The sequence below is a fragment of the Theobroma cacao genome, chromosome 8 (assembly GCF_000208745.1).
Source record: "Theobroma cacao cultivar B97-61/B2 chromosome 8, Criollo_cocoa_genome_V2, whole genome shotgun sequence".
In the NCBI taxonomy this organism is placed as follows: domain Eukaryota; kingdom Viridiplantae; phylum Streptophyta; class Magnoliopsida; order Malvales; family Malvaceae; genus Theobroma; species Theobroma cacao.
The window spans coordinates 5037238-5063666 of record NC_030857.1 but is presented as its reverse complement, the minus strand read 5'-3'; the positions used below and the strand labels follow the sequence as shown (position 1 = coordinate 5063666).

The 26429-nt window shown below is 36.0% G+C and overlaps 5 protein-coding genes across 6 annotated transcripts; 3 read left to right on the top strand and 2 right to left on the bottom strand.

Moving 5' to 3' along the window:
* Nucleotides 217–3035, bottom strand: LOC18592123 (plant cysteine oxidase 2). The gene is made up of 5 exons (XM_018125448.1): nucleotides 1842–3035; nucleotides 1592–1740; nucleotides 1319–1463; nucleotides 761–964; nucleotides 217–661 (listed from the first exon to the last, which is right to left on the bottom strand). The coding sequence occupies exons 1-5, from the start codon at nucleotides 1957–1959 to the stop codon at nucleotides 555–557; spliced, it is 723 nt and encodes a 240-aa protein (XP_017980937.1). The 5' UTR covers nucleotides 1960–3035; the 3' UTR covers nucleotides 217–554.
* LOC18592122 (14-3-3-like protein) lies at nucleotides 4091–5614 on the top strand. Its single transcript, XM_007018661.2, has 4 exons — nucleotides 4091–4701; nucleotides 4821–4943; nucleotides 5051–5167; nucleotides 5271–5614. The coding sequence occupies exons 1-4, from the start codon at nucleotides 4216–4218 to the stop codon at nucleotides 5346–5348; spliced, it is 804 nt and encodes a 267-aa protein (XP_007018723.1). The 5' UTR covers nucleotides 4091–4215; the 3' UTR covers nucleotides 5349–5614.
* LOC18592121 (GDSL esterase/lipase At5g03980) lies at nucleotides 6733–9387 on the top strand. The gene is made up of 5 exons (XM_007018660.2): nucleotides 6733–7191; nucleotides 7838–8056; nucleotides 8171–8319; nucleotides 8418–8691; nucleotides 8792–9387. The coding sequence occupies exons 1-5, from the start codon at nucleotides 6861–6863 to the stop codon at nucleotides 9007–9009; spliced, it is 1191 nt and encodes a 396-aa protein (XP_007018722.2). The 5' UTR covers nucleotides 6733–6860; the 3' UTR covers nucleotides 9010–9387.
* On the bottom strand, nucleotides 10295–13344 carry LOC18592120 (alcohol dehydrogenase-like 5). Of its 2 annotated transcripts, none has more exons than XM_007018655.2 (10): nucleotides 13090–13344; nucleotides 12805–12944; nucleotides 12671–12717; nucleotides 12245–12570; nucleotides 11557–11696; nucleotides 11358–11433; nucleotides 11141–11205; nucleotides 10842–10937; nucleotides 10591–10752; nucleotides 10295–10502 (listed from the first exon to the last, which is right to left on the bottom strand). In XM_007018655.2, exons 1-10 carry the CDS (start codon nucleotides 13139–13141, stop codon nucleotides 10386–10388), a joined length of 1221 nt encoding a protein of 406 aa, XP_007018717.2. In that variant the 5' UTR covers nucleotides 13142–13344; the 3' UTR covers nucleotides 10295–10385. The 2 variants fall into 2 exon arrangements, with proteins under 2 accessions (XP_007018717.2, XP_007018718.2); XM_007018656.2 differs by having other exon boundaries at nucleotides 11614–11696; nucleotides 13090–13343.
* On the top strand, nucleotides 20964–22721 carry LOC18592119 (VQ motif-containing protein 9). Its single transcript, XM_018125293.1, has one exon. It carries the CDS (start codon nucleotides 21384–21386, stop codon nucleotides 22419–22421), a length of 1038 nt encoding a protein of 345 aa, XP_017980782.1. The 5' UTR covers nucleotides 20964–21383; the 3' UTR covers nucleotides 22422–22721.

Genomic DNA, 26429 nt, shown 5'->3' with positions numbered 1-26429 from the left:
CCATCAAATCCTAGGGACTAAAAGCCACGCTTGTTTGTAGTATTGTACATTTTTTGCAAGAATTTTGTTTCATTAGTCATATTGTGTTTCGCCTACCAATACGAGAAAGCCATTCGCAATTAACGGCAGATTCCAAAATTCATAACGATTATTGTCATATCACGTCTCTTTGGCTCATTTATGAACTCTGAAATATACATGTTTTTTTTTTTTTAATTTCTGAAATATACATGTATGGGAGGGTATAATAGATATATTACAGGCTTATAAAGCTTCTAATTTCCTTTTTTTTTTTTTTTCTCTTTTCCTTTGTTTTTTGGCTTACAGAGGATTTCATTGGCACTTACACACTTGGAACACAAGGTTACTGCATTCACTTTCATGGATGGGATGGAGGGGTAAAGGAGTGGAAATTTTCATGTACATTTTCTAAACATATGGCAGCACGACAGCACCAGCCACCAAGTGTCTACCTTCTTTACAATACTAAATTAAAAGAGGTAGGAAAGTGAAAACGGCTCCATTCTTTTCATAGGGAATTCTACTAGCTCAAGTTAGCAAAGATCTTGTCCAACATCAAGTGGAGGACCAACGTAGGGTGCCCCGTTAACGACCAAGTCATATGGTAGTTTTAGTTCTCTTTCCTCAAGCAGAGCATAGCCTGAGCCAATAGAGACAAAAACACACAGGAACAAATGAAAATATGGAGCATGAATTTGTAATCAGAAAGAGGAGATATAGTAATTGAATTGATCATTACCAGGAAGTGAAGGGATAGGGAAATCGAAGAAGTAAGTGGAAGGCCTCTCAAAGTCATCGGAGTATGGCGGAGATAACACGTCCAAGATAGCACAAGGAGTCAAGGCAGTGAAAGAGTGGATGTTTCCACCACTCCTTGGAAACAGGACGGATGGTTCACAGGGTGCATTGAAGACGCCATTGATCACAGTGCCTGCTAGTCCATCTGCAGCACCTCACCATTTTTGGAGACTGTTTAATAATTCATAAGACCAAATTTCATGATAGAATGAACTATATGCATATTTTCCACTGCTTTAAATCCATTAATATCTCAGGAAGAAGCAACAAATTCAATAGGCCTTTTTTAGCAATTTGATTTCGCACAAATAGAATGAGAGGAGGATCGAAAAGGGGTTCAAGTATTGAAAATGTTACAAACAGATGAAGAAATGTACTTATTGTTTTGATACCATTATTCTTTGTCAAAATCTTCCTACCACTGTACGATATAGTTAACTTCAATCCAAACATCAGCAATGTTAATATTTCTTCACAAACTTTAAGCTAAAATCCTTACTTGTTCTGGGGCTATTGTTCTCCCCCCGCACCCAATCATAGGCTTTGACATAAACTGAACCATAAAGAAGTTTGCTTAGAACCGTCATCCCAGGGTGATCATGAAGAGGAAGGGTCCTGCCAGCCGGGAAGCAAAAAATTCCCATCTGTAAACAGAACAGAGAAACTCAGAAGTACAATTTCATATGATAATTAACCATAGCAGCCTAGCAGGTATCAATATACAATCGCATACATATGTGCAGGAATAAACAACTGAACAACTCCTGCTCACCGAGAAATTGTCGCATTCATAGATGTGAATGTAAGTTATTTCAGAAACTCCTTGCCCAGAAATCAACCCGTTGGTGATCTTGGGGCTTGAACTTGGAGATCCATCCAAGCTAAATTCATCTATACCAACATCAGCAGCTTCAAATATATCTGCATTTTGGGAATCTTCCCTTTAGTCATCTACTAAAATACATTAAAAGTTAATACAATAACTAAACAACAACATAAATCTGCCAAGGAAGGTTCAATACTTAAGATGCTCTTCAGCCATTGAATTTGTTGGAAAGTTGGAAGCTCCTTCTGGGAAAATACATCGTTACAGGCATCATATAGCATTTGTATTTTGCTTTTCTCCATTGTACAGTTCATGAGGGAATTACTCACCCTTCACGGTCATGATCATAAATCAAGAGACGACTTAAAAAAATTAATGACGTTAATAAAAACCGGGGGGCTTATTTTGACTGTTTAACTCATACAATGGGCTTCCTATATTCCCATTAGAACTTCTCTGTTGTACAAGTCACGAGGATTCAAGAAGCAAACAATATGTACACACAACATTTGGGCCTATGGTTATAAAATAAAAGAAAAAATGGGCTGATCAGGATAACATGGAGAAACGGAAGGTGGAGCACTCATATTACTTTCCCACTTTAAACGAAATTAAAGATTTGACCACTGCTATATCATCATTATTTTGCTACATCAGCAAATCATTACTAGTTTTCTAGAATGGAGAAAAAAAAGGGGTAAAACCTTGGCAATTTGGCCCCACAAGGTTCCATTTTCATCAGCTATTGCATGGCAAAGATCATGGTTGGGTGGCTGGTATTAGAACATCAAGCATTCCGAACCCAGCAAGTTAAAGGTTTGCTTGGGATTGGAGGGTTTAGACTGTAGACCTATTCCAATAGTGGTGCAGCAGTGGTTTTGTATACACTCAGATGTTCCCTGGGGCTTGGGTTTTCCTGTTTAGTGAAAATGGCAGCTTAATTTACAAGAGTTTATTTAGAAGATACTTTTCAACCTTTAAAATTGAGTCAGCTATTTCTTTCCACGATCCCCGCTAGCTGATTAGTACGTAATTACGCAACAGGAGATTGGAAAGTAAAAAAACACACATCACCCTGAATTCAGGACAAACCCTCAGAAAACAGAGTTTTGCGCCAAATGATTTGAGTCCTGCTTTTAGACGGTAACACGAGTCCTTGTGCCCAAACTGCAGACCAAGGAATATTAATCGATAACTTTAATTCGGTTGAAAAATTCGTCCAAAAAAGAAAAAGTTTTCTTGAGAAATTGTTGTGCTTGTGCCTTAGTCGAACAGGATATGCATCTTCCTGCACCGAAAACTCTGTTTTCTTCCTTTTTTCTTTTTTATGTTTTTCATTTCTCTCGTTGATCAATCTCCATACGGACCACTAACTTATATATCAACTTGGCCAACTCTATGAGAATATAATTAAGCACAGCTATTTTTGTTCCACCATTCAACGGCTGAAAAACAATCATTGAAATTGTAGTTTAAAAGGTCAAGTGATTAAAACAATGGAAAAGTTTAGGCGGTTAATTTCGGGTGGAGAAACCAATATTTTGGTGGAACAAGTCCAATGTCTCGTGGAGAAACCACGTTCCATGCCAGCCAGGCTCCTTTTAAATCCTTTTATTTTTTATTTTTTGGTTTCGGGTATTTGTTCGCCTAGTTTGATGTGACATCTGAGTAGAAAAGTATTATGGAATTTGAAAAAGTACTGAGTGGACAAATTGATAAGGATCAGTTGAACTTGGTAGGCTGGGCCGTATATTCAGTCTACCATATGTTATATTTAACATTTGTGGTTGATTTTCCAAGTGGAATATGAACAAGTGAACATGTTGAGACAAAATTCACCTCCCAAGAAAAAGAAAATCATGTTCTCAACTTGCCAAGCTGAATCTGACATCTGAACATTTGTTCGGCTCGTGTCTCTATTGTCAATGAATTCCTTGTTTCGCTACTTTTTATTTTGAATATTTCACTAGTGTCTCATAAGTTATTACAAACCAAAGGGAAGAAACAATTACACAAATTTAATGATTGTTGGTCAAATTTGTAGCTTTTTTATTCCAATTGAGCATATTTTCCGTATAATTTGATTATTTATTTACAATAAATAATAATAAGAAAGGAGGAAAAAGAAAAAGAAAAGGAAGTATGGGCTTTGGTTGTGTTTGGGTAGATTGTCAAAAAGGTGGGTCTAGGACCAAGGTCCATACTTGTTTACCCAAAAGCCCACCCAATTTTTTTAAAATTCAAAATCATCTCCACTTCCACCCAAAAAAAAAAAAAGTGGGTAGCTTTTTCATTTGCCCAAAAATTCAGAAGCCCGTGTTTGCCAGCTTGCTTTTTTTAATCCCCTCTCCTTTTGCCTCCTAAATCCAACGGTCCGTATTTCATCCTCCTCTTTTTTCTCCCCTCCTCCCCTCCCGTCCTCAACGCAATCATCGCCCCCCACCCCTCCCACCCCCTCAAAACCCCCCCTCCCAAATCTCAGATCTAAAAATTTCAAAAACTTCTCTTCCCCTTCCCCTTTCCTTTCGTTTCCTTTCATTTTCACTTTCTCAAACTAATTCGAGTCAACAATGGCCGGCACTCCTTCACCTCGCGAGGAGAATGTCTACATGGCGAAACTCGCCGAGCAAGCCGAACGCTACGAGGAAATGGTTGAGTTCATGGAGAAAGTCTCGGCTTCCGTTGAAAACGAGGAACTCAGCGTCGAGGAACGGAACCTCCTCTCCGTCGCTTATAAGAACGTGATCGGCGCACGCCGTGCTTCCTGGCGCATCATCTCCTCCATTGAGCAGAAAGAGGAGAGCCGTGGTAATGAGGATCACGTCGCTGTGATCCGTGATTATCGCGCCAAGATCGAGTCCGAACTCTCCTCGATCTGTGACGGGATCTTGAAGCTCCTTGACTCCAGGCTTATCCCTTCGGCTTCCGCTGGAGATTCCAAGGTCTTTTATCTTAAGATGAAGGGAGATTATCATAGGTATTTGGCTGAGTTCAAGACTGGAGCCGAACGCAAGGAAGCTGCCGAGAGTACTCTCACTGCTTACAAATCTGCTCAGGTTTTTAAAATTTGTCCTCATTTTCTTAAAGATCTGTTTGTTTTTTCTTTTTAATTTAAATTTATATTCTTCTTTTTTACTAGTATTTGTGATTTCTTTTTCTTTTTTCTGTTTCTTAGGATATTGCCAACGCCGAGTTGGCTCCGACTCATCCGATCCGGCTTGGACTGGCCCTCAATTTCTCTGTTTTCTACTATGAGATTCTCAATTCTCCTGATCGCGCTTGCAATCTTGCTAAGCAGGTTGTTAGAAAGTTCTATTTGTTGTTCTTAAAAAATATTCTTCATGAAAAAAAGAAGAGAACGGTTATGATCTAGATTTCCTTACGTGTTGGCTTTTGATTGGACAGGCATTTGATGAAGCAATTGCCGAGTTGGATACTCTAGGCGAGGAATCATACAAGGACAGCACTCTCATCATGCAACTCCTCCGTGACAATCTCACTCTCTGGACGTCTGACATGCAGGTAAATAATTTTCACCTTTCAAATAAAATTCTTTTTTTATATATCTTATTTTTTTTACCTAAAAATGTGATACTAACTTAATTGCTTTTTCCTTATTAATTAGGATGATGGAGCTGATGAGATCAAAGAAGCGCCGAAGCGCGAGGAGGAGCAGCAGCAACAACAACAGCCAAAGCAGTAGTGAGACCCTGCTGGGCTGGCCAGCTCTTTCTATTACTTGCCAATTTAGGGTTTCGAATGAAACTTCTCCTTTATGTGTTTTTGATAGGAGAAAGATTGCTTATTGCTAATTTAAATTCCCCCTTGCTGCTATCAAATACTTTAGGCAATTCTTGTCTTTGTTTTACTCCATCGTCTATGTACTGAGTTTTATTTATCCTCTAATTTTCTCTCTTCTTTTTTTTAGCATGTTCTATTAAAGTTCTACGTGTTTTATTTATCCTCTAAGCATATGAGGGATCCATTTTATTTTTTCCTATTTTTACTTCTGGAATGGAAGGTAATGATTTGGAAGTTGAAACTCATTTTGTCTGCCAAAGAATGTGGGAAATTAGTGTTTGAGTTCTAACCTTTGCTTGTTCACTCGCATGTGGGGTCGAGTACTGAAAAGTAGTCCGCCACTTTTGATAAACACTCAATGCCCAATAGTTGGTAATTACCTCAATCAGATGCTTCTTTTCATGAGGCTGCTTGCCACTTCCCATCCCCTTGAGCTGGCTGCTGTCCCCCAACGTCTTAATGCAACAAATTAAGGGGACTGCTAGCGTAAACTGGTTTAGCTAAGGTGATTCAGAGAGAATTTACAGCAAAAGGTCAGATGCTTAATGGCTAAACATTATCAGATGGGTAGTAAGCTGTCTCACTCACTTTTCCAAGGTCATACGCGGATACAGCATGGATTATGTGCGACTTTGTCTTTGTGGTTGGATAAGTTAGCTTTTGTGTTTACCTAACTGTTGGGGCACAAGTCACAAATTGAACTTTAGTTCCCGTCTAAATTGTTTGGACTGCAAAAGGGTTATGGTCGCCATACACATGGAATTTAACGAAGTAGCATCAAATCACACGATAGCCGACAGTACAATCAAGCCTTTAACTTTGGTTCGTTGTCATAAAAAACCATGAATTGAAAAGATGCCGGTACAGTAGGCCAGGTTTATGAAGCGAAAGTTTTCAGCCCATCATGCTTCAGGTTTGAGATTTATGGGCCTCACTTCAGGATAAGTATTAGTACATCCTTGCGGCTCATAAATAAAATGCCAAATAGGCAGCAAATCCAGCCCAAATTTTGGCATTAGTTCTTCATCCACCTGCGAATGGTAAATAAGACAATGTGATAAATGTTCGGATACTTTTCATGATTTGGGTTAATTATTCTTTTTGGATTAGGTTGGGAATTGAAAATATTAAGTGGCACCAGTTTAGTGGCTGTCAAATTATTTAAATTAAAAGTAAGTTATTATGAAGAATAACAGGTAAGTTAAATATATTTATTCGACTTTTCTAATTCTTCTACTTTCTCCTAATAAAAGATTTAAAAAAAAAAATAGAAATCCTAAGTGGAATAGTACCAGGTCTACTGATTACAGTACGAATTCTTATCCTAAGCTGCCTAGGCCAGTGCTAATTTCCTATTCCGACATGTATTGGCACTGTACAAGAGAAAGTTTTCCCTATAAATATCCCCACATGCATGATGCATGGGGCAGTTCTAAGTCATAGCCGTAGCCAAAATTTCCTTGAAGCTTATTGTTTCTCTCTCGGAATGGATACCTCACTTCGTTCTCAAGTTCTCGTCCTTGGCTCCCTCTTTCTTGTTCTTCTTTCACCTTCATGCTTTGCTGGTATTCTTAAGACTTGCCAGTTTGATGCCATATATCAGCTGGGGGATTCCATATCGGACACTGGAAACTTGATCCGAGAGGACCCTTTATCTCCGTTCGCTAGGCTTCCCTACGGTCAAACCTTCTTCAAGAATGCGACGGGGAGATGCTCCAATGGCTTACTCATGATCGATTATATAGGTAATTTGGTGCTTTCTTTTTCTTTTTGGGTCTCATTCGATACAGAAAAAAAATTCGTTTCTATAACTAAAGATCATTCAAGATGGAGGTAATAAAATCCATGCTGATCAAGAAGAACAAGTTAAATAAAGGGAAACTGTCGGATCGGTAACTGATATAGTACTACTTTATGGTGAAGAACTAATATGCATGTTTCTTTTTATAAACTTTTTGAAATAAGGTAAAGAATCAACAACGTGACCAACTGACAGTGTTATTTGCAAAAGTTTCCAGCTCAATGTGATTGAACCCTTTTACTTTATTGATTCTTCATTTACTTTGTGAAAGAGATACTGTCACATAAATACAGTTACTTTGATGCTCTTTACGTAGTTCTAATTATGCCAGTCTTTGATTAGTGGAGTGTGATGAGATTCTTCTATTCCTTGGTTGAGTTACTTGATTAGCATCATTAAAGAGTTTTAACTTTGAAAAAGTCACCGAAAAGCTCATGATATTAGTCTTACGTTGCAGGCTAATCACCTTAATTATGGCTCTTTGTATATGTGTCTACCTTCCGCGAAGGTCGCATGTTATATTCAACATAAAACCTAAACTAGGACTTGTTGTTTATCTAACAAACGTAATTGCGGTTGTACTTTGACAGCTCTGTCTGCTGGAATCCCCTTTCTTGAACCCTACTTAAACAGTGATGCACTATTCACTCGGGGCCGTGGCGTGAACTTCGCGGTTGCTGGCTCCACTGCTTTGCCTGTGGAAACTCTAGCTGAGAATAATGTTCTTGCCCCAGTTACCAACAGTTCTCTTAGTAGGCAGCTTGATTGGATGTTTTCCTATTTTAATGGCATATGCCGCGATGAAGAAGGTTAGCACCCATTTCTAAAATAAAACCCAAATAATTTTCTAGTCAAGATTTACACGTATTACATTAACTATATACGGTTACTAACAATGGCATATATTATGTTTTCTTTGATAGATTGTGTCAAGAAACTTAAAACAGCTCTTTTCATGGTTGGAGAGATTGGCGGAAATGACTATAACTATGCATTGTTTCAAGGCAAAACCTTTGATGAAGTTAGATCCATGATACCTAAGGTTATCCAAGCCATAAAAGATGCAGTAGCAGTAAGTTTCTTTGAAACAAATAATGATCGTCTAACTTTTCTCTTAGCAACTTGTTATAATTATTTTAGTACTGACCACGTTCTTATTGTACATTGCAGAGAGTTGTTGGCTATGGTGCTACTCGAGTGATTGTCCCTGGAAACTTTCCTATAGGTTGTTTGCCAATCTACCTCAGTGGATTCCAATCCAGCGATTCCACTGCTTATGACAGATTTCATTGTCTAAAGGGCTTGAACAACTTGGCAATCCATCACAATAAACTTCTCAAACATGCCATCAAAGAGCTGAGGAAAGATCTCCCTAATGCCATCATAGTTTACGGTGACTACTACAATGCATACCAAAAGCTTTTGCGCAAAGTTGAACTACTTGGTGAGTTTCTTTTACAAGATAAATATACTTGAGAAATATCGCTTGTACTAGAATGAATTGTTCTGATTTGTATCTACTTTTTTGCATAAAATATGAGCAGGTTTTGACACCAAATCGACACAAAAAGCTTGTTGTGGGATTGGAGGTGATTACGACTTCAGCCTTACCAGAATGTGTGGAGCACCTGGCGTGCCAGTGTGTTCAAATCCTGATCAATATGTGAGCTGGGATGGAGTTCATTTGACACAAAAGGCTTACAAGTTCATGGCAGGATGGCTCATTCATCACATCTATCCGCAACTTCAATGCCGTGCTTGACTTGGTTTTGTTAATTAGTATGCGTAGTACATATATATATTAAAAAAATTTTCAAAATATCAAGGGAGATATATAATAGATGGATTCTTTAAGTAGATCTAGATTTGGATTTATTCCAAATTACCATATCTCATATATGTAGTCATATTGTTATATTTCTTTTCCTTATTTTCTTTTTCTTTTTTTTTAAATATGTACTATTCATTAATTAGTAGTAGTAATCATATAAATGGTGTTGATTCAACCATAAAGTTGATAATCAATTTTCTTTAATTTTCGGACACTTTATTCATCCTTATATGATACCATGGAGGCCTTTGACTTTGAAGCAATAATTTAAAAGCCTTGCTAATATCCTGCAAGCTCACTTCATGTGTTATCAATGAATCCTTCTATATTGTGCTCCTATGATTTATAAGTACAAAAGATTTAACAACAATTTGCCAAGATAAAATATACAAGAATATTATATATATATATATATATATATATATATATATATATATATATGTAAATGTGGTTTGAGGGATATCAAACTTTTGAAGAATATACTGCTCTTTTACTTTTAATTATTTCATTGTGTTATTATTAAAGGTAAATTCTTATTCTATTAGAATAAAATAACCTTGAAAATTTTGATAAACCTTAAATTTTAGTAGTAAAAACATGCACACAAAAAAAGTAACTGAACAAAGTAATAATATGGACAAAATAATAAAAATAAGAAAAAATTATTATATTTTTATAATTATAATATGTAAATTATACTTAATTTTTTTAAAATAATTATGATAAGACATTATAATTCATGTATATAGTATCAAGACATGGAGAACAGGAAGGGAACCAGGTTTGAACTTTATGGGCGTCACTTAAGCACGGACAAATAACCCAGCTCGAGAGCCCATTAGGCAACAAATCAGGCCCAACTTCGCACCCGTGGTTCCAAACAAACCTCGATAAACTCTAATACTCGTTTATTTATCTATTTATTTATTTTGACTTGTGTGAATCTGAATTTGTTTTTTGATTCATATACATTGGCTCTTAATGATATATTTAAACTAAAGATATATAAATCAAATAAATAATACGAAATCAATATATTGATTTATCAAATCTTTCCATATAAATCTCTTATATGGTAGTTGAAATTGCAATTTGCTAATGCTTCAAGGGGGATATTGATAACCCTGAAAAGTTAGGTGGATAGAGAAGGGCTAGATATGCCTTTGTCAGAATCCCATCGTTAATTTCTCTTATGAGTTGTTTTTACCAATTTAAGTAACAAAAAAGAGTGCCAAATTTTTGTGTTGTTATTCGATTAATTGATAGAACAACATAGGCATTAGGCATTAGGCATTAGGCAGCCCATTTTAATTATCCATCCAAATGATACAACGCAGGCTTTTTCCTTGAAGCAGTAACTCGAAGGCTTTGTTGATGTCCTGGAAACTCAATTCATGCGTTATGAATCCATCCAGATTCAGCTCCTGCTATATAGACAGGCAGATAGCATCAACTTGCGAATTTATGAACAGAGCAAGTAATTAAAAGGCACAAGCATGAGTGCTTTTTAACCTTGTCAAGATATTTTTCAGCTAGGAGGGGAATGTCAGATTTGGGTTTAAACCCTCCGAACAAACAGCCGGTAACACTTCTGCCTCTTAGAAGCAAATATGTGTTGAGAGCTAATGGCGTGCCATGCTTCTCCACTCCCAATATCACTGTCTTGCCCCATCCCTTCATTTTTCACCGAAACGACCATGAAATTTTAGCTTTTTGAAGAAGGAAAAACAAATTTAACAGGATTGACTTAACATGAAGGGTACCTCTCTGTTACTATTGAAAGCGTCTTCCATCAGGGACGCCAACCCAATGCACTCAAAGCAATAGTCAGCTCCCCCATCTGTCATTTCCTTTATCACCTGAACATGCATAACAATTTTAATTGTGGGACATTCAGGTTTTTCTTAAAAGGACTTTTTCTTGTTGAATTTAAGTGTTTCGTGATTTGAAGCCATCAGGATTTAGTTGGTGATAAAAGGATTTCTCATTCATGTCTTTGATTATGTAATACAATCTCCAACCGATTTATTCTTGTTAGTGTTATAATCCTTTGGCTACTAACCTCGCTGACTTTTTTCTCTCCACAGGTCGCGGGGTTGATAAAATCGGTGACTCCAAATGTTTTCCCTGTCACACAAAAGAAATAGTTTGAACAGAAAATCCTGATGCTGGTGAAAATCGATTGACTATTTCTAATTCAAATCACCAGATCAACAAAAGAATTTGTAATACTTTATGAACATAATTAAGAGGAATTTTGTGATCAATAGATAGCTTACCTATCTCAAATTTTTCCGGATTCAAATCTACACCTATAATCTTCGAAGCTCCGCGTAACCTTGCTCCCTCTGCAACCTGATATTCAATACTTTGTAAGTGTAATTTAGTTGTTGCAACGTGCACAGTGACATAAATCCAAGAAATACAGTCAGTCCTGGTAGTGACATGCTCTCAAAGGAAATTAATTTGCTAGCGTACAATAAGCAGAGCATGGTTTGGGCAGGGATTGAACAGGTGTAATTGGGTTATAAGTACCGCAAGTCCAACTGCTCCCAGCCCAAAGATGGCGACTGTGGAGCCCGCCTCAATATCTGCCACCTTCCATGCTGCTCCTATCCCTGTCACCCACAGTGTTATACGAGCAAAAAGATGTCAAATGTTTGCGCCAATAACAATTAGTAACTCTTGCTGACTCAAGTTATGTGTGTCCTTTTCCTTTCTACTTGGGAAGTGGAGATTTGGACTTATCGTTGCCCACTTGCCAGCAATATCAAACGAGTGAATCTCTTAGCCAAAGAAAAAACAGTGGCTCTTGTGTTTCTTCATAATAGAAAGAAGAATAGTTTACGTTTCGATTCTGGTATATTGAAATTTGATAAATTTGTGGCCAATATGGGGCAGGCACTAGATGACAAGGGCCCTTGCGATTATGATACTGGCCACAAAATTCAGTACTGATGAAGCATTCAGAATTCTAATTATCAAGGTCGTCCTCTAAATGAAATATTTACTTTGCAAATCAAACAGTAAAGTTTATACTTGAATTGATGGATACGCGTATAGCTATGAACAAACCTAAATCCGCACTGCAACAAAAAAACCTTATGGGTATCATTGGTTATAATTGCAGTTCATATCATATAGTCTTTTGTCTCTGTTAACTTACCAGTTGATACTCCACAGCTAAGCAGGCAGGCTTTATCAACGGGAATTTCCGATGAAATCTTGACAACATGAGCCACATCCACCACTGTGTACTCAGTGAAGCTGGACACGAACAAGAAATGGTGCAAAACCTCCCCATTCATCCCCTTGAACCTACTTGTTGCATCCCTTGGCATGTCTGGGTTCAATCTATAACCAAACACTGAGCAACCATTGCCCTTTTGGGACTTGCAGTCCCTGCATTCTCTGCAATGCGGATGGAACACTGGCAGCACCAAATCTCCTTCCTGCACTTCCTTCACATGCTCCCCTACACTCTCAACAACACTGGAACCCCTCCAAAAAAGACAGTTATGATCACATCCTTAACGTTAAACACTGGCAATGATTTAATTCAGGCAAGAGCAGGTAGGTGTAGTTGAATTACCCGACAGCTTCATGCCCAAAAATTCTGGGAAAAATCGCAAACGGCCCCTAGAGAAAAAACAATGTGGTAATCTTTTTTTTCTAACATATAGACAAAAGTGAAAGTTTTAAAATAAAAATAGAGAGGGGAATTACAGTGGACATTTTCCAGAAGGTAATATCAGAATGGCAAAGAGAAGTGCACAGAATCTTGACCCGAACCTCCCATGATTTAGGTGGCTCAACTTCAATTTCTTCTATTACAAGTGCTTCTCCTGGATTTCTGCTGACTGCAGCTGTTTATATCATAAAAACATGGAAAACACCAAAAAAAAAAAGTTGAGACCATAAAAGAAAAACAGAGAATCCAGGTAACAAAAGACCGGTAAGCCAAAAAGTCTATAACGATGACCAGTGTTTTAAGAAGAACATCAAGAGAACCTTTGCATCTTATAGCTTTTCCTGCAGTTACCGACCCTCTATGGTTTTCCATAGCTGGTTGCTTCTTCTTGAACCAAAATCAAGAGAGGGGGGAGTTCTAATTTCTTGGCTTCTCCTCTCTTCTCCTTGGCTTCAATTTTCCACGGTTAGTAATTACGTACTTATAATGCTACTGATGCAAAAGTCCAACGTTGTAGAATAATAGTGTGATAAACAGAGGTTAAAAAGTTTGTTCATTTCTTCTCCAAATGAGAAATGTCTTCACACAGTTATAATACTAGTTGTCAGGTTGTGCGTTGGCCTGTCTTTGTCCAATTCCTACTTGTACATCCACTGAACGTTCCACTTAAAATCCAAAAAAAACAAGAAATGTAATTAAAAATGTTGCTTTATTTTTTTCCCCTTGTTCTTATTTTGCTGGTTGCGATTATGCTGTTCTTAGTTAATCCCATTCTACAATGATATAATTAGCCACGAGTTTTCTGGCACATGCCTCAACTGTTAGCAAAGGTCCCTGCCTTCTTTTCAGGTTTATGTCATCGACTGTACAGTATTTGGTTGGTTCTCAATTACACGTAAGAGAAGCTAACTCCCAGCATTTTCAGCATGTCGTCGCCGGCTCTAAGTAACCAAAACATTTTCCAGCTCCCTTTGGAAATAAGTTTATGAATAAGACTTTACATCTCCCCATCTTGACGTCTTCTTTGAAGTAGACTTTTCCGGGATGACGCTTTCCGAATAAAGAAAATGTAATTAGAAGTTTGACTTTTTTAGGAGGAAAGATTGAACTTAGGGACGAAGCTAACTAATTCTGTTGCAAGGGTCAAAGATAAAAAAGGTATGTAAATTAAAATTTTTTAGATTAATACGTTAAATTTAAGAAATAATTAAAATTTATAATAAATAATAATTTTATATAATATGTAAACTAAAAAAAATAAAAAAAAAGATTTACAATAATTTTATAAGGATCGGATTTTATTGAAAAAACATCCATATTTTCGAGATTAAGTTTAAGATGTTTTGATTCATATTACTCTTATTCATGATTTAAAGTAATGAGGTTTGATGGTTCAAGTGTAGGAGGATTATTTAAAAGATTTGTATTTTTTTAAAAAAAAAAATTGTCAATTCTTTTCAACTTACTTATACTTTAATTAAACTTGAAATTTTTTTTGAAAAGTGGTTTTATTAAACCTCTGATCGACTAAAGACCCCTACACCCAATATGTGTGTGAAAACTTATACAATTACACAAAAAAAACTACTTGAAAAATTTGATGGTTGCTCAAAAAGAATAAAAAGGCCTAACAACAAAAAAAAGGAAGCACATGAGACCATTAACATCAAAAAACCTAAAACCATATCCTAATCAATGTCCAACCAATATCTAGTATTCTTATATTATTTCTATTTAAATTTGAAGTACTAATTATAAAACTATAATGTGTAAAGTATAAATAGTTAAATATGATATATAAGATTTCACACAATGATTAAATAAATAATTAAATAAATAAGATAAAAAAAACTTTACTTTTTTTTTTAATTTTACACAATCGTGGTGAGTGACCTCGTTATTCCTTATCCAAATTCAGAAGCTCGTAAATCTCTTTTGATGAATGTTTGTTTTAATGGTGAGTTACAAGGAAAAAACTAAAGTAAAAATAAAAGAACAAAAGAGGAGAGAAAGAGAAAAAGAAAGAGGGAGAAGGAGGTGAAAAAAAACTGAAATGAGGATAAAATTGAGTAAGATTTGTAAGATCATTTTATTATTTTTTATTTATACTAATATTAAATAAAAAATATTTTAAGGAATTCATTAGAAATATATATAATAAATAAATAATTTCAAAAATTTTGAAGGGACTATTAGAATATATATAAATATATAATAAAAATTTTCAAAAATTTTGGGGGCAGTGAATTGCGTTACCCTCCGCCGCCCTGATTGTATTATTTCCTATGTGTTTGGTTAAGAAAGTAAGCTGCACAAATCATCTTATTAAGAAACTGAACATATATGATCAGTCTAAACTTCCCACCACGTGCAAACAAAACCAATCTCTTGTATTGATTATGTGATTTTGGGAAGATAATGTCATTAAATCACGGTCAATGACATTTGGTTAGTAAGAGCAGGTTGTCCATCATTTTCAAGATAGGAAGAAACACAGGCAAATTGCATTATATATTTCTGGTATACAATTTAACTTCATTAATTTTAATTTATATATATATATATATATATATGTAAGGAACACACCCACATTTTTTTAATGATTAATTAGAGGAATTGAAAGCTCTTTAATCCTCTCACGTTTCCTAATAAATTCTCAACAAAATCGAACTAAATGATAAAAGATCAGGAATCTGAAGATATGTCAGCTCATTAACATTTTGTTTTGCTTTGAGAATTAATTTTTTCAATTTTGTGAATGTCATAATACATTAACTTAAGAATATATATTAGAAAAACTAAACGGAAAATACTAACTTAAACAATGCCAATAAGATATACTGAATCAAGAAAATTAACGTGTTTCACGCCGGCTTAAAGGCTTGGCATGTTAGGAATCTTTTTTTTTTTTTTTGGGCTGATTGCTTGACCTGTTAGGATTGGGTATGTGACCAATGAAAAAATGAGGATAATTGTTTTTTTGTCTAATGAGATTGTGCAGGATATGTTGGACCCCAAAAACATATATAAAAGACAAAACATCATGCTTGCTGGGGCCTTGTCTACAGTAAGGTCAACCGTATTACATGTTGCAATCCCCACAACAACAGCTCGAGTGAGTTCAATCCTCCGTTGTGATGAATTTCTCTCTACAAAACCAGTGGTATTTGATGTTAGCGCTGGACTCTACAACCTCGTTAATGAGGAAATGTCATTGTAATTTTAGTTCATATGTTACCTGAAGTAACAGGGTATTCTGCTGATAAAGTGAAGCTTCAAGTTTTAGCTTACAACCTTTAGAAATAGGTTGATTATGTAGCATTTCATGACAGTAAATACATCTCTTCGTGGCATTCAATCTGCAACTGCTTAATTTGAATTCGACCTCTGAAACTAATCCAATTGCATACAAATTCCTGAAACTTTGATGTCTTGTATAATGTAAAAGTCTTGAGAGTGCAAAGGCAACATCAAATATTTTGTTCACATCTTGTGCTTTCAATTTCTACTGATGAAAAAAAGTTCTTCGAACATTTACACACAATTTACGTACGATTCAATTTGTCTTCTGTTGACTACAAGTGAAATTCAACATATAACTCCTGCAGGAAACAACATATCCCAAGCCAATATGTTTATGCAGTGTAGCTAGTATCTCCAATAATTTTTCTTACACCATAACTACTAAGGAGAGACAGCTTGATGTCAAATATCCATGACTTTGCGTCTCTTTGTAGATATTGGCCGTAATTACTTGTTCTGACGCCGATAATGGAACCTGCAAAGAGGGAGAATTCATATCCACTAGTGATTACAAAACAGTGCAGGCTTACACAAATTCAATTCAAAACCTACTAAATGCTTATCCTGGCATGGAAACTCTAGTATAATGCCAGTCAGTGAAGGACGCGTTTTCTGGGATCCTTAGCGAACACTGCAAAGCATCGAAGAGACCGCGCGAATGGCATGGGCTGCAATTGTGTTTCTCTTTATCGTAGTTTTTTTGGTTTGATATGGACAGCACAAGCTCGTCATGGGCAAGAACTTCATTCTTCGGACGGGCCTCTGCTCTAAGATTGGCCTTATTGGTCTGGACCCAGTTTGCTTTAGGGGAGGAAGTCAGAAAGCTGATGCTCCTGCTTCAATCACAATCTGTAATCCTTGTTTGGTTTGGGCCTCTGAGTCTACATCCATCCCATATAGATGCTAGCCTTAGCCCAGTTAATAAAATTAGGCTTTTCTTGTCTAAATCAACTGATCAATTATGTAATGGGAAATCCTGGGATAAATTTAACATTTCGGCTTCCGAGTTTACACATTTGAAGTTCGAATGTGCCAACGGGCCTGTCTGCTTGATTAGGTCAGCAAACCATCACCATGTTTTAGGTGGTTGAGGAAAGTTTCAATACATAGTAACCTTTATGTATCCTTACGTGAGTGGAAGAGTAAAAAATAGGATCTGCTCATTTACTTTGGTGTAAATTTTTTTAAAAAATTTATACTTTTTTAAAAGATAAAATTTTAATTTTAAATATAAAATATTTTAGAGATTAATAGAAAAAACACATACTGATCACATAAAATATTTTACGTCTTTGAGAGGTGTATATTTTTATTAATACTATAAAAATGCTCTTATACTAGGCCTAGTAGTATAAGTTTGATGAAAATTAACAAAATTTTAAAATTTTTTAACTTAAAATATTAATATTTAAATTATTTAATACTATTAAAATTAAAAAAAATTTTAATGAAATCATTCCATGAAATTAATATTTTTATTTGTAAATTGAATAAGTCTTACTAATAATTATATCAAAAAACTATTTCAAATATCGTTATTTAATGAATACATTTTTATATATATAAAATTTTTATATTTTACACAATTGATGAATATTAATATTTTTATAATGTTATGGTAAAAAAATGATGAAATGAAAATTTTTTTTGAAAATTAAAGCTTACTTTCATTAAAATACGTAGTTAAATGTTTTTGAAATTTTTATTATTTATTTTTCTCATTTTCATTTTCATTCTTAATTTTAATGTGAAAATCAAATGGTAGCAATATTTTGTAATCAACTCTTATTTATCCCATAGAATGATTTAAACAATAAAAAATATTTCCAACAATTTATCTAAACAATAGAAAATATTAAATTTTTTTGTAAAAAATTTTATATAAAAAAAAAATTTCTCCCAATAAGTTATTTTTCAATTACCAAATATACCCATAAAGTGAGAAAATATTGAAGAAAAGTCTTTTAATTAAAAATGAAACTATAAATTAAAAGATGAAATCATATTGTGAGAAATGACACATTTGTCCTTATTGTCATTTTTTATTTTTTAGGGTTTACTTAATTTTATTATTGAATATAATATCTTGTAACTTTTGACACTAATTCAGCTGTTAACATTATTTATTAATATACGTGTGAAATAATATTATGTGTTTGATATGAATACGCAAACTTATTAAAGTGAGATCTATACGTAAAATGATTATTTTAATGGCATTTGTATTGTGCTAGATAATTATGTATGATACATTTAAGAAATTTCTTCATGAAAGAATTTGAAAGTTACAAAGCGTGTGAAAGATGTTCTTTAGCAGTAATAATTCTTGAAGACTATCTTCTCACACAATGATGGACCGAGACTTTAATTAGATATATGATGATATCCAACATCATTTATATATCTTAAGTTAGCAGCTCCTAGTGACATCTTACTTTAATCTTGATCTAATATCTTAATCATTGTAAAGAACATCCATTAATATTTAAATAATCATCATGACCCAGTGTCACCTTGGACTCATTCCACGCCTTCCAAATAGCGAATGCAACAATAATCATGGAAATACAAACATGTAGGCGTGTGAAACCAAATCCTCTTAAATTCGGATCATTCCCTGAGATGCAACCATTTGAACAGTTTCATCATCTGCTTCTTCTTTTATTTGTTCAAACATAACATAAAATACAATGACTGGGTATTTTAATACTATTATCAATAAAGATTTTGAGATCTACAAGTCGATCCGCACAACATAGAATATTAGTACTTACAAGATTAGCATCGAAAGCGTGGGGGCTTGGTTTGGTGCATATCGTTTTTCTTTTCACAGTTCAAACTATATATCGAGGCCCAGTGTTGGGAGGCCCACATGGTCCAACAGTGACCCGTGAAGAGAGTAGACTACCCCTCTTTCAATTTTTTTAGCTGCAGGAAAAGTCGAAAACGATTGTTCAACCTCGATGAGGAATGGCCAACAAGTTAAACAACTGGTCAAAGACTCAAAGCTAAGCTAACAGAACATGGCATGTGAATTTTATACAACTACACAACGAGAAGTCTTTATTATTTTATTTTTTAAGAAAATAGTTTTTAATCTTCTTTTGTCTTTAAGGTGATTAGGCCCACATCATTCCCCCCACAAACAGACAAAACTCTGTGTTGCTATCTGCTTTAGACTGCGTTCCATTTGATAATGACATGATTAAGCCCTTAATTGTTATTCTAATACCAGTTATCATCCCAGTTTAATAGTATTAAACCCAAATAAATTATATAAATAAAAGTCTATGATTAATTGGATTATTGCTAGTATTTGTGTTTTTGACTTGTTGAAAAGTTGCTTGTATATATAAAAGAAGGTGCAAAAGCAAAATGGTAATAAGTTTACCAATCTTTCTCACAGGAAACTATAGGGAAATTTTCACACCATCAGTTGTTCTTTTAAGCAACAGAATCTTGGAGGGAATTTTCCTCTTCTGAACATGTGTTTACTACAAGCAGTCTTGTAATCAAATTTTAGTTCCATCCATCTCAAATTTGAAAAGTCAGTAAAATTGGTGGCTTCTGTAATGAACAAGGAAGCCTAGTGAGACTGCTTTTGAGGTTTTTGAAGAAAGACTTGCTTACAAACTGTACCCCGGGACTTGAAACAGCAGCTGCAACCTTTCATCGAACAAATTCATATGAAAGGGAGAAAAAGGTTAGCTGAGTAAGGGCTTGTGGCCTGCCTTCGCCTCTCAAAAGTGTCCCGCATGATAATTGTTTCACAGATTCTTGTCCCCCTTTTTGTACAAGGTGCTAGCTACATGGAATAAATGATGCTAACGGGCAAAGGACTTCTGGCTGAGATTTGAGTAGTTTTTTTTTCTTTGACTGAAATAGTTACTTGACCTCTCAGAACTTACGGGATTCTTCCAGGTTTCCATCCATGCAAAATTCAATCAAATCCATCAATTTAATACGTACCAATTCCATACATTTTTGGTCATTTTCTCTTAAGACTTGTTAGAAAACAGGTGTGACTGAGTTGAGCAGACAAGTCAGTGGTCAATGCAATGCAAACCATTCAAAAAATTTCTCATCTCTTAAAAGAGGATCTCTCAACACAAATTTTAAGGCTGGTTGGTTACTTTCAGAGGAAAAGAGGCAAAGAAAATCCCACACAGAAAAATGAGGGAGATTGAGCAGATATGGGGGGCCGAGAAAAATTGGGACAATGGGACTGGGAGGGTGAGGACAGAGGATGTACAAAAGAAAAGGCCTTTTTGCAGCCTTGTTTTTCCGTCTAAAGGTGAAGAGTACGTCAGGAAATAAGGCCAACTTGGCTTGAAAATTGCGGTCCGTTTAACATTCATTCTCGTAACGGAACTTTGACCAGATTCCAAAATTCCAAGGGCAAAAAAGTGGAGCAATTATTTTTCTTGGTTGAAAAAACCGAACACCCACTAATCACACAATTAAAGAGGTTTCAATCCCCCAATAAAATTCAATTACTGTTTTCTTTTTGGCCTCCAAGTTAAGTAAGCATCTTCTTTCCTGCCCATTATAACAAAAAGGATAAAAAAAAAAGAAAAGAAAGATACTAGTCACCAGAAACCTAGTGTGGTAAATAAGTTGATGAAACATAAAGATTTTACTGGGAAATGACAGCGTATATTGGCATGTTGACTGCCCTGGTGGGTGAGTCATTACTGAGTTTTGACAACAGCCCCGGGAACACGACACCCCGCAATTACAATCTACTCAAAACAGTCGCCCAGCCAAGATTAGATAAGATCGTAAGGTTAGAGAGAGATATATGTGGCTTCTTTTACGGGTCATGTTCCTTCTTTTTTTTTTTCTTTTAAAGCCTCGAAAAACCTGAAAAATTAAAGGAAGTGAGATTAGACAGCGCCACAAAGGCAAAGACCAAGAAGACACAGCCATATTCCTTCTTTTGCAACTTTTTTCTCTCTCTCCCTCTCCGTTCAAATGCTAGTAATAAAAGTCTTTTTAGACCCATCATCTTTTGCTCCGAGAAATAATTTTCTACTTCCATGAAAGAGGACCCCCCAACTCTCTCTCCATCTCTTTCTCTCTCTCTGGCTTTGTCCCTACTCTCCGACCCCTTAAGTCTGCCATAAAGAGGAGGATTTGCCCACCACAAAACCCCAAAGATATAGCTGCTGTATCACAGATTTTTAGTTTTTAGCTTACGAAAGAAATACTAGATCATTATAGATCTAGAGAGAGAGAGAGAGAGAGAAGGGAGTAGTAGTGGGAGAAGGGTTGGGTTGTTTTTTCTTTGTCGTCGTTGTTTTTTTTAAAAATGGATAAAAGCTGTCACTCTTCTGGCGACTCTACCACCACCGCCACCAGTAGCACCAGTAGCTCCAACGCCAACAACATTAACAATCGAGATCATTACCTTAAACACCTCAACAAGCTTTCCCACAAGATATCCAAACCCTCCTCCACGGCCACCACCAACGTCCCTCCTCTCATCAAAAAACCATCCTTTGACCAGACCCAGAACCTCACCCAGGCGCTGCCACCTCAGCAACCTCAACCCTCCCAGCCTCACAATCCTAACCAAAGCAGCCTCCAAGCTCAACAGCACCAGCCACCTGTTTACAACATCAACAAAAACGACTTCAGGGACGTCGTGCAGAAGCTGACCGGTTCGCCGGCTCACGAGCGGTTCTCTACTCCTCCACCAATCCACCAACCCAAACCACAAAGCTCTCGACTCCAGAGGATCCGGCCTCCTCCATTGGCGCACGTTAGCAACCGCCCTCCTCCCATGATGAATTGCGCGGTCCCCAACATGAACCCCCCAGCTTGCTCTCAACCGAACCCCCCTATGTGTGGTCCCACTGCTAATTGCTTTATTCAACGACCACCAGTTGCGGCACCTCTTTCGCCTCTCCCGCCATTCCCGGCTGTACATGCGGCGGCCGAATCGCCAGTCTCCGCCTATATGCGGTACCTCCAAACCTCCATGTCTGCTACTGTTGATTCCAACCCAAAGCAATTCTCGGGATTCCTACCATTGGCCCCACTGGCTTCACCCCGTTGGAACAACTTAACCGTCCCACAGCAGCAGCAACAACAACAACAACCACCGCCGCTGCTGCCAGCGCCGCAGCAGCAGCAACAGCAACAACAACCGCCACAGGTATCATCAACGGGGATGATCCAGTCCCAGTTACCGTCATCACCACTACCATTCGGGTGCTTAAATTCCCCACGGTCACCGTATGCTTTACTTTCCCCAAGTTTGCTATTTTCTCCGAATTCGGGTCAGTTGGGGTTCCCGCTTTCGCCAACGGTGCCCGTGCCGAGCCCAAAATGGCGAGGTCTTTGATAAATTTTAATTTCAGGTAAGTCTTCACAAGGGGGAACCTTGTGGTGTTAGGGTTTTTGTACATGGTTAGGCGTTGGTGGGGAATTTAATTCAATTACCAGTGGCTGGATAAAGAAAAAAATTGTCTCGCCCTGGTCACTTAGAAGCTTGTTTCTTTCTTTCATTTTTACTTGTTATGTAAAAACAGAAACTTTAAATTATGTTCTTTTCTTTTTGTTGAAAATTGGGTCGAGAAAAGAAGTTCAAAGTTATTGATTACTAGTATGATTAGTATCATAGATGAAGTGTATTTATTTGTAAGTTTTGTTCTTGCTATGTTTGTGCTGTTTATGTTTTTCTCTGCTGATCTCATTTTAGCCATTTGTGGATATAAAAATTTTTTTTTGGGCAATAATTGGATAAGCTGTTCTTTGTGTAATGGTTGTCAGACATGGTTTTATCATAGATTTTAAGAAGGTCAGATCAGTTTTTCCGATGAATTTTATGGATTTAAAATTGGTCATCAACTCATGATCCAAGCAAATCAATTTCTGAGTGGTTTTATGTGATCATATTAGGATGTCTACTTTTGTTTCTGTTCTCTTTGGAGGTGGTAATTGAAGTTAGAAACATGTTCCTTAATCCTAACTAATAAGATCTGTAGCAGAAGTCTGGTGTTGTAACCAATGTTTTGCAATATCTACCACTACTCTCTGCTAGCTAGTGAAATTATACTGCATAGAAGCTATCTTTAAATTTAAAGCTAGTCATATTTGACCAGATTGTCCAACCACTCTTGGAATACTGGAGGACATTTGATTTGACCTCATCACCCATAGATATATAGGGGAAGAAATTGTATGCTAGTAGTAGTAGTAGTAAATGCTAACGGTATCAAAAAATCATCCAAAGCTTCATTAATGTCTCATTAAAGCTAGGTTTTCAAGAAATGAATATTCACTTATTTAGGAGTTCCTAGGGGAGGAATGAATACTTTTGTTGGTTAATCTGGCCTGCCTTAAATCACAAGAATCTTCAAAAAAGAGTTAAGAGCATTTTCCTTTCAATGTTGGAAGTGACTTTTTGGCTTGAATGGGCATAGTACTCAGGAAGCAATTATCAATGGTTGTACTCTTGTAGTAGTTTTTCTCTGGCCCAAAGTTGACTAAATAATTTACTCCCTTGGTTTATGCATGTGTATACATATAAAACGATTCACATGTATTATCAGGTAACTGATGCATGTTTTCTACCCCACCTTCTGCATCACGCATTCAACTTGGAATCTTTGGAGTAGTACTTCATTAATCGAATTGGGAGGAAAAAGAACCTGCTGAAATTTGACTATGCTGTTCTATATTGTTCTTTTGTTTTTAATAGACCCTCTGAGGCCTCACTTTGATTTGAGGAGAGAAGGAAGTAAAAGTCACTAAAACACTTGACCTTTTGCATGAATGACAGTGTATTTGGACCAATTAGTTTTTCCTGTGAGGCTGAAGACTTTCTTGGAGTTGAGGGCTGCTCCAAACCCTCTCTCCTGTGGGTTCTACTGCTGACCGTTCAAAAAGTGGTCTTGGTCATGGATATGGTTTTACAATTCTCTTCCGGGTTCTTTAGTGGTGAAATCTGAGGCCATCAAGCACTTAGTATAACTAATTCCTTCTATTACTTGTCAGTTGTTGGCAAAAGTATATAGAATATTCATTTACCTCCCAGTCAGTGGTTTGAACTGTTGCAAGATTCTTGCCTGCATTCATTTCTTGGACAAGGTTAGTGGTTCTTAGCATTTGAACAATGATTCCATTTACCTGGTATACTTTATGAAGGAATAAGTCAATAGTTTCAAAGGGCAGAGGGAATTTCCTGCTAGATAGAATTCATCGGGGGTAGAAACTTTTTACTGTACCGTCTTATTATGGAAATAAAAGACCATTGGCCATGACTCATAGGCTTCTGGCAGCCGCAGGGATGGCTGAGGCAGATTCTTAGGATGCAAAGGATTTTCTTGAAGGTTTCTTTGAAGGTCGTCAGGACTGGGTACTCAGGATTCATTAAAAGGCATTGATATCAAAGCAATTACAGTTCTCTTTTTGTAGCCACTTGCCACAGTGACCACCTAATTGTAGTTGTCTTTTCACCTACAACAGAAAAAGGAAAAGAGCTGGACTTTCTAGCCATACACGTCATAATAGTTGGCCCAACATAGAGGCCCATAATTAGGAGCCACCCAACTCCAGCCGCCCAGTCAATCCAAATATTTAAAAAGGGCAACCCAGTAGTTTCCAAATTTATACCGACAGCTCTGCAAAAATACGTGGCTCTCGCTGCGTGAACTCAATATCTCTGGTTGAAATTACAAAATGGGGCAATTTACTCTCATTATTTAAAGTTTGTCTCCATGTCAAAAAATATTTAATGGAAAGGTAAATGACAATTCATGTAATCATTAATGTCACAGAGAAACTGTTAAATTATCATTTTACCGTTAATATCATTTTTTCTTCTTATCTCTTCCAGCCACTACTTTCGACAATTTGAAAATGTTAATTATCAAGTTTAATAAATAAATGATGAAATTTGTTACTTTTTTAAAGAAATTATTATAATTTAATTGAATAATACTAAACAAAATGCACAATAATATTGAAAATTTTTATGAAATATTACGAATATCAACAGCAACAATTACATCTTTAGGCCAACGTTGACGATGCCTTCTATTTTCCTTTCTCTGCCTCTCTTAGATAAAAAGCCTGAGAATAAGGTGTTAATTAATTAGCACTTCCTTCTTGATAAATAACAAAAAAAACAAAAAGCACAGTATGTTTGGAATTATTTTATAAAATTCTTTTAAATTTGTGTTCATAATCTTCAGAATGTTATGCATATTCTTCACTCATAGTATTATTCTGGAAATTATACGAAACCGGGTCATATTTGAATTTTATTGCCATTACTTATTACATAGTTCTTATGGGTTGAATGTAATGATGCAAAACATAAGAAAATAAAAATGTATCATGACAGCGTTATATGGAGAATTATGCGGATGTTAAGGCAACTCTTTCAAGAGAACTTATTAAGTAAATGGCAATGGAAATGCGATATTGATATTGCAGTACACTGGGGATTTCAGTATGAACGTGAGTCATAGTCCTCCAAAAATTGTGTATTGGTCTCGACCATTGTTGGGTGAATTTAAGCTAAATGTAGATGGTAGCTCCAATGATACTTTCTAGAATGCTGTAGGCGAAGGAGTACTTCGGGATCGCATAGATAGGATCATTTTTGGTTTTTTTGAAAATTTTAGACCTTATAATTTTGTACAGGCAGAACTAATGGCATTACATCAAGGTCTACTTTTATGTATTGAGCACAATATATCTAGAGTTTGGATCGAAATAGATGCAAAGGTAATTGTGCAAATGATACTTGAGGGACATAAAGGCTCCTCCCATACTCGATGTTTGTTGGCTTCTATTTATAACTACTTGAGTGTAATCTCTTATCGGATTTCACACATTCATAGAGAAGGAAACCAAGCTGCTAACTATTTTTCCAATCAGGGGCATACACACCAGAATCTGTATGTATTTTCACAAGCTGAAGGTGAGCTCAGGGAAATGATTATATTAGATAAAACGAATTTACCTTATATTCGTTTTAATAAATGTAAAAAAGTAGTACTCTTAATTTATTTTTGCTCTATTTATTATAATGATAATCTAGACTCTTGTAATACGAAAGTGTTGGAATTTTATGTTTGCATTTAGAAATATGCATATAAAATGAAACATTTATTTCTAGGTACTTTTTCACATTCTTCTCAATCTCATGTAATTCTGAAAGTTCGGTTTATGTCCCTTCCCTAATGTACTTAATTCTTTCGATTATTAATAAAAATATTTACAGGGTAACTGGGCCCTGCGCGAATCTCCAGCATAACAAAAAATAACAAAAGACTATATTTCCTTTTTAACGAATACTTCTTAATATGGTGGCAATTACTAAATATTTTCTCTCCACTAC

Coding starts and splice junctions, on each gene's coding strand:
- LOC18592119 (XM_018125293.1), top strand. CDS start 21,384: ATGGATAAAAGCTGTCACTCTTCTGGCGACTCTACCACCACCGCCACC.
- LOC18592123 (XM_018125448.1), bottom strand. CDS start 1,959: ATGAACTGTACAATGGAGAAAAGCAAAATACAAATGCTATATGATGCC. Junction 1,464..1,591: donor ATGAATGCGACAATTTCTCG/GTGAGCAGGAGT, acceptor TTCTGTTTACAG/ATGGGAATTTTTTGCTTCCC. Junction 662..760: donor CCCTATCCCTTCACTTCCTG/GTAATGATCAAT, acceptor CTATTGGCTCAG/GCTATGCTCTGCTTGAGGAA.
- LOC18592121 (XM_007018660.2), top strand. CDS start 6,861: ATGATGCATGGGGCAGTTCTAAGTCATAGCCGTAGCCAAAATTTCCTT. Junction 8,057..8,170: donor CATATGCCGCGATGAAGAAG/GTTAGCACCCAT, acceptor TTTCTTTGATAG/ATTGTGTCAAGAAACTTAAA. Junction 8,692..8,791: donor GCGCAAAGTTGAACTACTTG/GTGAGTTTCTTT, acceptor AAATATGAGCAG/GTTTTGACACCAAATCGACA.
- LOC18592120 (XM_007018655.2), bottom strand. CDS start 13,141: ATGGAAAACCATAGAGGGTCGGTAACTGCAGGAAAAGCTATAAGATGC. Junction 11,206..11,357: donor TCCGGAAAAATTTGAGATAG/GTAAGCTATCTA, acceptor TTTGTGTGACAG/GGAAAACATTTGGAGTCACC. Junction 10,753..10,841: donor CTTTCAATAGTAACAGAGAG/GTACCCTTCATG, acceptor TGAAAAATGAAG/GGATGGGGCAAGACAGTGAT.
- LOC18592122 (XM_007018661.2), top strand. CDS start 4,216: ATGGCCGGCACTCCTTCACCTCGCGAGGAGAATGTCTACATGGCGAAA. Junction 4,702..4,820: donor CTGCTTACAAATCTGCTCAG/GTTTTTAAAATT, acceptor TCTGTTTCTTAG/GATATTGCCAACGCCGAGTT. Junction 4,944..5,050: donor CTTGCAATCTTGCTAAGCAG/GTTGTTAGAAAG, acceptor TTGATTGGACAG/GCATTTGATGAAGCAATTGC.